This window comes from Haliotis cracherodii, unplaced genomic scaffold (assembly GCF_022045235.1).
Source record: "Haliotis cracherodii isolate W230 unplaced genomic scaffold, xgHalCrac1.p SCAF_13, whole genome shotgun sequence".
NCBI lineage: Eukaryota > Metazoa > Mollusca > Gastropoda > Lepetellida > Haliotidae > Haliotis > Haliotis cracherodii.
The window spans coordinates 27,631,926-27,643,908 of record NW_027266268.1 but is presented as its reverse complement, the minus strand read 5'-3'; the positions used below and the strand labels follow the sequence as shown (position 1 = coordinate 27,643,908).

The 11,983-nt window shown below is 38.2% G+C and overlaps 1 protein-coding gene across 3 annotated transcripts in view; it reads left to right on the top strand.

Annotated features, from left to right (window-relative positions):
• The first annotated feature begins 2 nt into the window (after nt 1-2).
• The window catches only part of LOC139459130 (WD repeat-containing protein 5), a 29,175-nt gene continuing 17,194 nt past the window's right edge, over nt 3-11,983 (top strand). Inside the window, exons 1-8 of one of the 3 annotated variants that reach the window (XM_071240580.1) lie at nt 3-46; nt 2,241-2,403; nt 3,527-3,623; nt 4,665-4,738; nt 6,261-6,350; nt 9,110-9,199; nt 10,553-10,636; nt 10,844-10,899. In XM_071240580.1, the coding sequence (XP_071096681.1) occupies nt 2,257-2,403; nt 3,527-3,623; nt 4,665-4,738; nt 6,261-6,350; nt 9,110-9,199; nt 10,553-10,636; nt 10,844-10,899 (638 nt within the window). In that variant the 5' untranslated portion in view covers nt 3-46; nt 2,241-2,256. Of the gene's footprint in view, nt 47-165; nt 245-2,240; nt 2,404-3,526; nt 3,624-4,664; nt 4,739-6,260; nt 6,351-9,109; nt 9,200-10,552; nt 10,637-10,843; nt 10,900-11,983 lie in introns of those variants that run through there. The other 2 variants (XM_071240582.1, XM_071240579.1) reach the window with 2 other exon arrangements.

Here is an 11,983-nt window from a genome sequence, read left to right as displayed (position 1 = left end):
AGCTCTAAACAAGCCGCAGTGTGTAGACTTCGTATTTAACTAGGAAGTGAGTGCTTGCAGGGATTTTTTTCAAGATTTCAACTTCATGCCTTGTCTTTGAGCGAAAAACGCTTCCATATACAACCACGCGAGATCGCGGTGTATCGCGTTTTGTTTGTACGCATGCGTCAAGAGTCCATGCGTGATAGCGGGAATACATTGTAAGAACAACACTCAGTGTATGTTCTGGACGTGTAAATTAACGGTAAATTAATGGAAGTGCTTTAATATATGGAATGGTTTTCGATTGACTGAATCATATCTCCTTTATTATGTGTTATATCCAACAACCTTGCAATCCACTTCAAACAACTGTGGCCACTGTTAGAGGAAGAGCAAGATCATTTCTTTCCCCAACATTCACTTAAGTAGATATGTTTTCGATATATGTACTAAGGATTTGATCATAAAACTCACCATAACAACACTACAGTTGCTTTATGTGCAGTTCCAGAATGATTTACATTCTAATATAAAAGATTAACTTGGAGCTTACCGAGTATCACATTTGCATGAAGGCCAAACAACAATCTAGGCCGATTAATGTTCTAAAATTAACCACTCTTTGGTTTTGTTAAGATCCTAGATATGTTATCATGCGTGTTCTATAGGATATTGTAAAGTTATTTAGTGAGTAAAAATTAAAGTTGACAGCAATATTTTAGCCATATGAGCAACAATTAATTTTGTTGATATTTTGACAATCATTTGTGAATAATGTTCCTTTTGAAAAGAAATCCATGAATAGACAATCCTTTAGTTTCAATTGAATAGAATTTGAGGATGTTCAATTCAATAGTATGCATACAGAGCTCCAGATAACCTTTTGAGCAATTAAGTTTTTACTCTTAGTCTAGGGTATCTATCTTTATTAGGTTATTGCATTTTTCATTGGGTAACCAATATTTTGTCACTCATCTCTTCATCACTCTATTGGGTTTTTCCCAAAATTCGAGAACATTTTAAGATTTCAAAAAAATAAATGAATAGATGTATATAACTGTTCTAAATATATTTGGTGCCTCGGATAGTAAATTAGCTTGTAATTGTGTTCCAGAAATTAGCTCTGTTTTACGCATGCTGAAAAAGCTTCATTGGGTATTTATGCATGCCGTTTTTATAATTTGAGTTTTTCATTTAATGCATGTGTTTCTGTATGCAAGTTAATTGAAAGTAATTGGGTTTTGAATATTTTGGGGGAGTATTTTACCCAAATACGCAGCTTATCTGAAGCTCTGTGCATAAGTGTTCCATTGATCATAGCACAATGTAAGGTTATGATTGAGAGAATCAGTAATACCATGCTATGATTGATGACTATGTTAAACTGTTGGATAACTAGAGTTTTGCATTTTCGTTGTATTATTTAAAAGTTAAGAATTCTCTAGAGGCTAAAATGAAATGTGGGTGCTCCAAGATTTGAACAGATGACATTATTCACATGTTCATCTCAAGGTGATCCAACATGTTATTCTGGAGTTGACCGAACCTTGTATGATGTGAATAGTAGTACTTTATACAGTGTTTATTCTTGATGTCCAAAGACATTGGAGACTCTCGAGGTACCATCAAATCACAAGCAGAAATGTATTGTGTATTAAGTTCAACAGGAAGGTTTCAAATCCGAACTAGTAGATGTGAACAAGATTTGTGTCTGCTGCTTTCGTGGGTTCAAATCCCAGATTCATCCTCGATTGTGAATGTGATCCATAACCTGTTTACCCCAAGCTTATTTATTATAAAAGTCAACCAGAGGTGCTCTAAAAAACGTCTCAAAATGGTTAAATCATTTACGCACACCCCTAGTGGCTCTACCAGATTCTTTGTGACCCTGGCTGAAATACAATCTGACTGACATATGTTTATGTTGGCAGCTATTAATCACAGCTATGACACACAATATTGAAGGCTATAAAACATTAACAATTGACGCAAATGATATCCACTTCAAGTCCCCCTGGAAGCAAAAGTGTATGATTTGAAATGAAAACATTTCTGAGATAATATAACTATTTCTCTTCTGACAAGAAAAAACATTAATATTCAGATTGTCCATGTCAGTTTCCAAGAAGTAAACCCCCTCCTGATATAAGCATGTATGGTACTTTCTGTTGGCAAAGTGGTCACTGTGGGTTTCCTATTTTAATGCCTGGGAATTGTTCTCTCACACAGCCTCACCTTTACCTTTGTTGCATTGACAGGTAATTTATTGTCAAAATGTCGGCTGATGAGAATGCAGTCCTGAAGAGTGGGGACGGAGACACAAAGCCGTCGCTGACCACACCAGCTACAACCACATCATCATCAAGTCTAAGTCAAGGCAGCACTGCAACAGTAACATCAAAACCTTCATCAACTCCTCTTGTATGTTACAGAGTTGTCCTCCTTTCATATGATGAACGGTTCGCCCTGATTATGTTTCTAGGTTTGTCAGCACCATACCTGTGCTCGTGGGTTTCAACGAAGTGGTAAACGTCTGAGACCTGCATCCCTTCGGGCTTTCCTCCCACATTAAGCTGACATGCCATGATATAACTGGAATATTGTTAAAAGCGGCATTAAACCAAACTCACTCATATGATGAAACTCTGCCCATGACCATAATGCTAATCTTGTGAAAAACTTTGACAATTAATTGCTACATGGCTGAGATATTGCTGATGCGAAGTTAAATTTTGACTCACTGGCTTACTTTGACAAGTTACATAAGTGGACGGTTTGCATTGCAAGTTTACAATTTTCAAATGTGGTGATTGTAAGTTGGGATTTTGAGGGTTTGAACAGGTCTCAAGCAACCAATACTTGCTGTAAAAGGTGACTATGCTTGTCGTAAGAGACTCCCTGACTTGGTTAATGCAAGTCATCGATCCCAATTGCTTGGATTGATGCTGATGATGTCAATCACTGGATTGTCTGGTCCAGATTCGATTATTTACAGACTGCCGTCATATAGCTGGAATATTGCTGAATGCGATGTTAAAACAACAAACAAACAATGCATGTTACTATATGGAAGCATTGGGGACAGGCAGCTCTTTGGGCTCATCAAAGTCCCCTTTGGAAAACTAACTCTGAATATCAAGGGGTCAGAAAAGGGATGCCCCCCCCCCCCACACACACACTTTAAGGCCTTTGTTTTGGTAGGAAGAGTTTTTATTTTAAAAAATTCTAACTTTAAATGGCATGGTACCGAGTTTGTTGCTGGAGTGACTACCCTTTTCTGTCAACGCTGCATAGTCAAGTAAATCATTGGAGAAGTGATTCCTTCTGCAAGGTAGCAAATTTTGATGGCGAAGTCATCTCGTTACAGCATTGCAAGATACAAGAAATACACTTTTTCATTCTTATGCAGAAGTTTGTATTTATTTTACATTTTTTCAGTGTTTTGGGTCGGAAGATCCATTTAAAAAAGGCCTAGCTATGTTATCTGAGATCAGCACTTGAAGCCGTACAAACTGAATAATATTCATGATGTGTTTCCTTCCAGAAACCCAATTACACTCTCAAATTCACACTTGCCGGGCACACAAAGGCAGTTTCGTCAGTGAAGTTTAGTCCTAATGGTGAATGGCTGGCAAGCTCATGTAAGTATCACTGCACTTGGTAAATATCAATTCAAGCATCCCCTTTGGTTCCATGTCAGAATAGGTCCCCAGTCCCCAATGTACTTCTTATGAGCAGTAGGATCAGGTCATGTGACCTTGGTGATGGTGTGTCACTTCACCAAGGTGAGATGCTCGTTTTATCAACCACTGGTTCACATTGCTTGGATTCTGTTGGTTATTTGTGGCCATGATGATACTATATTTGTTTTGGCCATGGCACTTAATAACATTCTGACACTCCACTAACTCGTGAAGATCCGAGGTAGAATGGGTTTCCAGCTACCCATGTTTGCTGTAAAAGGCGACTATGCTTGTTGTAAGAGGCGACTAACAGGATCGGGTGGTCAGGCTCCCTGATTTGGTTGATGCATGTCATCGTATCCCAATTGTGTGGATTGATGCTCATGATGTCAATCACTTAATTGTCTGGTTCAGACTCAATTATTTTACAGACCGCCGTCATATAGCTGGAATATTGCTGAGTGCAGTGTTAAACGACAAATAAACAAAAGTTCACACACTCTTCTGAAACTTGTGAAAGTCCAAAGGGTATGGGGAGTCATGGGGGGGTCCAGTTGTGGCTTTGCTATTTGCCGTGCTGATTTGATCGCTTGGGCTAGCTAGAAACCTATGATTGTCGCTTCGAATCCCGGTTTGTCCCAGTGGTGTTTCTTGGGCCTGTCAGCACCATATCAATTCTTGAGGGTTTCACCAAAGTGGTAAAAATCTGAGCTCTACTTCACTTTGGGCCTTCCTCCCACATTAAGCTGACATGCCGTGATGTAAATTGAATATTGTTCAAAGCAGTGTAAAACACAACACACACCCAAAGTGGATAAGAGTGAATTGTTTCCTTGTGGTTAGTTTGTATAGCTTGCATAATGCTTAACTTGCCCATTATTTGAAAAATTTAATATTGTTGAAATTAGTGCCTCCGAAATATCTAACGTGGTTCATGAAAGTGTTTCAGCAGGTAAGTAAGTGTGGAAACTGATGGAAACTGCCCATTTCATGTTTCAGCTGCAGACAAATTAATAAAGATTTGGGGTGCTTATGATGGCAAATTTGAGAAAACAATAAGCGGTCACAAATTGGTGAGTTTTCTTATGCTTATCTCTAAAGCTTCACAAGTTACTTTAGTGCTTCAACTGTTTATGATAAGGTAATGAGGTTAATAATGACTGGCGCATTGTATTGCACTTATCAGAATGCCTTTTCATGTTGAAGAACATCAATTGGTCTTTCGTCAGTGGAGGGTTAATTCAAAGCTCATCTTTATTAGAGATACCAACCTCAATTATCCAGTGTTTTATGCCTCCATACTATTATGATAAATACCCTGGATCCTCTCACAACAATAGGGGCACGGGTGGCCCAGTCGTCCAAGGCGCTGCGATTTGCTGTGCAGAGTTGCGTCCCTTGGGCACATCAGAAACCTATGATTGTGGGTTCGAATCCTGGTTCGCCCAAGTTATGTTTCTAGGTTTGTCAGCACCATACCCGTGCTCGTGGGTTTCACCGAAGTGGTAAACATCTGAAACCTGTATCACTTCAGGCTTTCCTCCCACATTAAGCTGACACGCCGCGATATGACTGGAATAATGTTAAAAGCGGTGTTAAACCCAACTCACTCACTCACTCTCACAACAATAGTTTTGTGTTTGAGCCCAATTCAGATGAGACAGGGCTCAAAACTTAAAGAGCTGTGCCATGAGACTAACATCTAGTCTCTGAAATGAACGTATCGTACAGAAAAAAAACAGTTGTTCAGTTATCTTAATAAAAATATAATAAAAAGGAGCCCAGTGATACACTGCAGTGATCTAGACTTCCCAAACATTACAGACTTGCATGGGCTGTATTTGATATATATTTGTATCAGTTGTTCAGTTATCTTAATAAAAATATAATAAAAAGGAGCCCCGTGATACTGCAGTGATCTAGACTTGCCAAACATTAAAGACTTGCATAGGCTGATATATATTTGTATCAGGGTCTGTAAGACAGACTACTGTGCCATCAATGTAGACTCCTGAGTGAAATGACTCCTGTGCTCTGATGGCAGGGGTTTACCTGCCCAGAGGCTGATAGTCAGCCCCAAATACTGCAATTGTTAGTACAACTTTCTGAATTGGAATAATTAAGGACGTCCCAATTCATGTTAATATGGATATAATTAAACTAAAATACCTCCAAATTTGGGAAAATAAGAACTTTAAGAAAATCCCTATTTTGATCAGTTTCTCTCTTCCCTCTCTCTCTCAGTTTGCCTGCCAACGTCACTTACTTTAGAATCCTAGATCAATCCCTGCTGTTATGAGATAAGAGGGATGGTGATAGTGACGTCACTTCTGAACAAAATTATGGTAGCAAATGATTCCTGGGGTTTTGTCAAAATTGAATAAAGATATACGACCCATGGAAGATGGAGGATGTGGACACTGGATACCAGGACCTCTCGGGTAACACATCATCTGATATTAACTCGGACATTCACTGTGAAAAACACAAGTGCCATTCTATTTTTCAACAACTAATCGTTGGATTACTGTCAGTTTGATTTACATACACAGGCCACTGCATCAGTACAGTTTAACCAAACACTTTTTGCTTCAGGGTATATCAGATGTATCCTGGTCTACAGACAGTCGACTTCTTGTCAGTGCTTCCGACGACAAGACTCTCAAAATCTGGGACTTTGCCACAGTGAGTTCATTATCCATGTAATAAGAGATATGGGTTCTCATATGGACATCAAATAAGCACATATAAAACCATATTAAAAAGGTAAATTGTTTTCAAACAGAAGTGAAAAAACTTCAATTGTGTTGAAACTGAAATCCTTTTGATAATATAGTTTCTAGGCAGTTATTTTTCTCGATTCCACTGCAGTTTTCTGTTCAAAATTTAATATACACAAGAAAATATAGGCCTTTTTTTAAATTTCCAGTCTTAGTTGGGGCGCTTATAAAAATTCCTTATAGATTGGTGCAGGGGTCCGGAAACCGTCATATGCGCCGGACATGTCCGATTGGGAATCTCAAATGTCTGGTTTAAAATATTGCTTACCGGACATTTAAATTTTTCTGTCCGGACATTCTTAAATTTTGACCGGACATGATCAACAGTTAGGACTGAGCAGTTTCTGTCTGCAGTTGTAACACAATGAAGATTATCTACACTGACAAGCTTTGTTTGTTTTTGATTGCTGTAAAAACATCGTACCGACAATGATAGTCCAATCAGTCAATCACTGTAATAGGCAATAAACTGAGTTGACACTGATTAATCGAGGATTAATTACTGAGAACATCTTGTTAATTTGCGTGAAAGGTGTTTACAACTGTACATAAATACCTTGCATCATCGATGTACCTCATTATCCTCACAATGCTACGATACGTAACCTCAGACAAGAAGCGAAAGCGTGACGACAGCCAGTCGACCGATGCAGATCAGTCAAGCGGATCTGCCAAACCCTCAAAGTCTGAATGATCATTTTGTAAGTCGTGGCTAACGACTTTCACTTGGTTGACATACAATGAGGATTTGCAGATTTTATTGTTTTCAGTAGCTAGTCGTATATTGAATCTTGATTGACCGCCATTTTGCTTTCTGTGACGATCAATATCCAATTTTTTTATGGTCAATAATTAAATACAGATGAAAAAGTATTCAAATAACTATTGCTATCAACGATAGTTTAGGATTTATGATTATATTATCTGTCTTGTTTTTAAATAATCTTTAGTTTAAAAAAACCCTTTTCCCGTGAGGTCACGTGATAACCAAATATGGGATAATAGTCCCGATCCAAATGTTACAATGCGTAAACTTGAGCAGACTCATGATTATTAATTAGACCGTTCACAACGTTAACAGATCGTTATTATAACAGAAACAAACGTATGTTTTCCATATATATCTAAAATGATATTGTTATTAATTGTCCGGTGAATTAAACAATTTAAATTGAAACAATTCATAATTCATCATATTATGAATACGTAACAACTTGTAATTTGTGTGTAATAAGTCGTACTAAAATACGCTGTTTGAAGGGGGCGTGGCATAAATGTAAATGTCCGATTGGGATTTTAAATTTTCCGGACCCCATTGGTGTACAAAGGGTTTGGAAGAAGGTCAGGGGTGCTTATTCGAGCAGGATACTGAATATCGCGAATACAGTATGTAGGATCAGGTAGTAACAGTTTCTGACCTGGTTGAGTTGAGTCATTGTGAATGTCTTTGATACTTCAACAGGGGTAGAAGTAACACTTTTAGTCCACAAGTCCTTACAAAGATAACATATCGCAAAACCCTTCAAAATGGCAAATTTCTACTGGTCCTTATGATACCTCAACTTTTGGGTAGCTTGGCAAGGACTACAGGACTAGTGCCAATTTCTAACGCTGCGTCAAATATCAGCATGTGGTTTAAGTATGATGTTCATTGTGTTTCAGTCTCATTAAAATCAGATCATTTACTCCAATACAATACCTCTCTGCATCAAGATCTGAGGACACCTCCAAAGGTCACAGCAGGTGAACCCAAACTTTGACTGCCCAATCAAAATGAAGGATGCATGGGTTCTTGAGCCAATCAGATGTCATCTTTCTAAAATAGTTCAGGGTCATTTCTTTACTACCTCGATTGTGAATTTTCAATCTCTGTCACAGAAAACTGCTACAAAACATACCTTTGTACTTATACACACTTGTGCATGTAGAGGCTGTGATGCTCACAAACAGTAGGGTGTAGAAATATCCACAGCCATATAAAAGTGCATCATTACCGTTTCGCATTCGGATTTCCTTGATTATATTCATTTTCAAGATGCAGAAATCAGATGTGCTTGTCTGAATGCTGCGCTCCAATAATTTAGATATTCTGATTACAAGGTTCACTTGACACAACCTCCAGAGGTCCAGAATACTTTTTGAGCAATTGAGTTTTTACTCTGGGGTTTCTATTTAAATTGGGTTATTACATTTTTCATTGTGTAACCAATATCTTTTCACTCATCTATTCATCACTCTATTGGGTATTTCCCCAAAAGAATGAACATTTTAAGATTTAAAAAAAATTAAATAATGTTTTAGATGTACATAATCATAACTGTTCTAAATATATAGGCTTGAAAGTAAATTAGCTCGTAATTGTTTTGGAAATTAGCTCCTTTGTACGCATGCTGAAAAGCTTCATTAGGTATTTATGCGTGCTGTTTTTATACATTTGAGTTTTCATTTAATGCATGCGTTTCTGTACGCAAGTTAATTAAAAGTAATTGGGTTTTGAATATTTTTTGGGGTATTTTATGCAGCTTATCTGTAGCTCTGAACCTCTGATTTGGATGTCCTCAGATCTTCACATGGAGAGGTATCATATCAGATTAAAAGATCAGATTGTAATGAGATTGTAATATTTCTTTTTATATAATACAACCTGTTTTGTTATTTGTGAAGGGCAAAAGTTTGAAGACTTTGAAAGGACACAGTAACTACGTATTCTGCTGCAACTTCAATCCCCAGTCTAATCTGATTGTTTCAGGATCTGTGAGTATCATCCAATTCAATGACACTTATTAGCCAGTATTAGTTACAAGTAATCTTGTTTTACATCACTACATGTTCAGGGTTCCCAACACTAGTCATAAATGGCACGTTTCTGTCACACATGCTGTAGTGAGTTCAGAAGATGGTCTGTTGCACCCAGTTGGGGCATGATGACCCAGTGGTCTGTGTCACCCAGTTGGGGGCATGATAGCTCAGTGATCTGTGGCGCCCAGTTGGGGCATGATGGCTCAGTGGTCTGTGTCAATCCTTGTTTCACCCTTCGAAAACTGGGGAATAGTCATCATTTTTTACGCCACTTTTAGCGATATTCCAGCAATATCACGACAGGGGGACACCAGAAATGGGCTTCACACATTGTACCCATGTTGGGAATGGAACCCAGGTCTTTGGTGTGACGAGCGAACGCTTAAACCTCCAGGCTACCCAACCACCCCCACTGATTAATGTAAAGCTTCATTTAGGGTTGGCATCTCTGGTTGATTTAGTCGTCATGCCCCGACAGCATTGATCTTGTGATCTCACATTATCATGTACTGACTGTTAAATACTTTCTTACAAAATTTTGCATGTTTACCAGACACATACTGAACTGATGCCTTTTGCTATTTAGGAATTTTATAACTTTTTATTTTTTACGTTTCCATTGAAACAAGTTGGACTTAGGTTCTACAGGGTAGAGGTTGTTTCCTGAGCATAACTCAAAACCCATTCAATACTTTCCAACAAAAACTTTGCATGTTTACCAGACACATACGGGAATTTTAGAAATTTTTATTTTTCTCGTTTCCATGGCAATAACTTGGACTTAGGTTCTACAGGGGTGGTGTTCGTTTCCAGAGCGTAACTCAAAAACCGTTAAATACTTTCTTACAAAACTTTGCATGTCTACCAGGCACATACTGAACTGGTGCCTTTTGATATATAGCACTTTTAGAATTTTTTATTGTTTATGTTTCCATGACAACAAGTTGGATTTACTTAAGGAGTATAACAAATAAACTGTTAAATATTTTCTTTCCAAACATTGCATGTCTATATATAAAGTGCATATTGAACTAGTCCCATTTGATATTAAGGAGATTTAGAAATGTTTATTTTAGAATTTCCACTGCAGCTATTTTGACATGGGCAAAGAGAAAAGTGTCAGTTACCTGGTTTGGGACCATAATGTGTTAAAATGGGCGGGGGATATAGATGACAAAGTCATCTATACGCTTGTTTTCAGTAAATTTAGGTGCTAATTAGTAATATGTGATATAGTATATCACTACAGTCCAAAGTATATGACAAATCTGTTACATGAAGGCCTAAAGCTGTATATCTGTGTTTCAGTTTGACGAGAGTGTGAGGATATGGGATGTCAAGACCGGCAAATGTTTAAAAACATTACCTGCACATTCAGATCCTGTCACTGCTGTAAGTACTTCATTGCTTCACTGCCCTCTGGAATAAAGTATCAAAGTTGGCTAGATATTTAGTGCATATGGACATTCTAGAACACCTGCATGATTTTATCGTTTTTTGATGGTCCTCTATCATTCCAAGTTGCAAAATAATCTTTAGGATGTATTCATATTCACAAATGTTTGTTATGTTAAGTAACCATGTCGATTGACTTTTCAGGTTCATTTCAACAGAGATGGCTCCCTTATAGTGTCAAGTAGTTACGACGGGTTATGGTAAGAAGTGTTCCCCTCCTTATTGTGTGAAGTAGTTACGACAGGTTATGGTAAGAAGTGTTCCCCTCCTTATTGTGTGAAGTAGTTACGACGGGTTATGGTAAGAAGTGTTCCCCTCCTTATTGTGTGAAGTAGTTACGACGGGTTATGGTAAGAAGTGTTCCCCTCCTTATTGTGTGAAGTAGTTACGACGGGTTATGGTAAGAAGTGTTCCCTCCTTATTGTGTGAAGTAGTTACGACAGGTTATGGTAAGAAGTGTTCCCCTCCTTATTGTGTGAAGTAGTAACGACGGGTTATGGTAAGAAGTGTTCCCCTCCTTATTGTGTGAAGTAGTTACGACAGGTTATGGGGAGACATGTTCTACCCACCTTATAACCCATGTTACCGTGTCAAGAACTTACAAAGGAATACTGTGCGAAAAGTACCCAACAGTTTAATGCCAAAAATTCACCCGAGAAGATCCGGGATAGAATAGGTCTTAAGCAACCCATGCTTTGCCATAAAAGGCAACTATGCTTGTCGTAAGAGGTGACTAACGGGATTGGGTGGTCAGGCTGCTGACTTGGTTGATGCATGTCATCGTATCCTAATTAGATCGATGCTCATGATGTCAATCACTGGATTGTCTGGTCCAGATTCTATTATTTACAGTGTTTGAATAGGTCTCAAGCAACCAATACTTGCTGTAAAAGGTGACTATGCTTGTCGTAAGAGACTCCCTGACTTGGTTAATGCAAGTCATCATTCCCAATTGCTTGGATTGATGCTGATGATGTCAATCACTGGATTGTCTGCTCCAGATTCGATTATTTACAGACTGCCGTCTTATAGCTGGAATATTGCTGAGTGCGATGTTAAAACAACAAACAAACAAACAATGCATGTTACTATATGGAAGCATTGGGGACAGACAGTCACTTGGGCTCATCAAAGTCCCCTTTGGAAAATTTAAGAGAAAACTAACTCTGAATATCAAGGGGTCAGAAAAGGAATGTCTCCCCCCCCCCCCCCCCCCCACACACACACACACTTTAAGGCCTTTGTTTTTTGGTTGGTTTACAGATTTTTACAAAAAAATTGCTT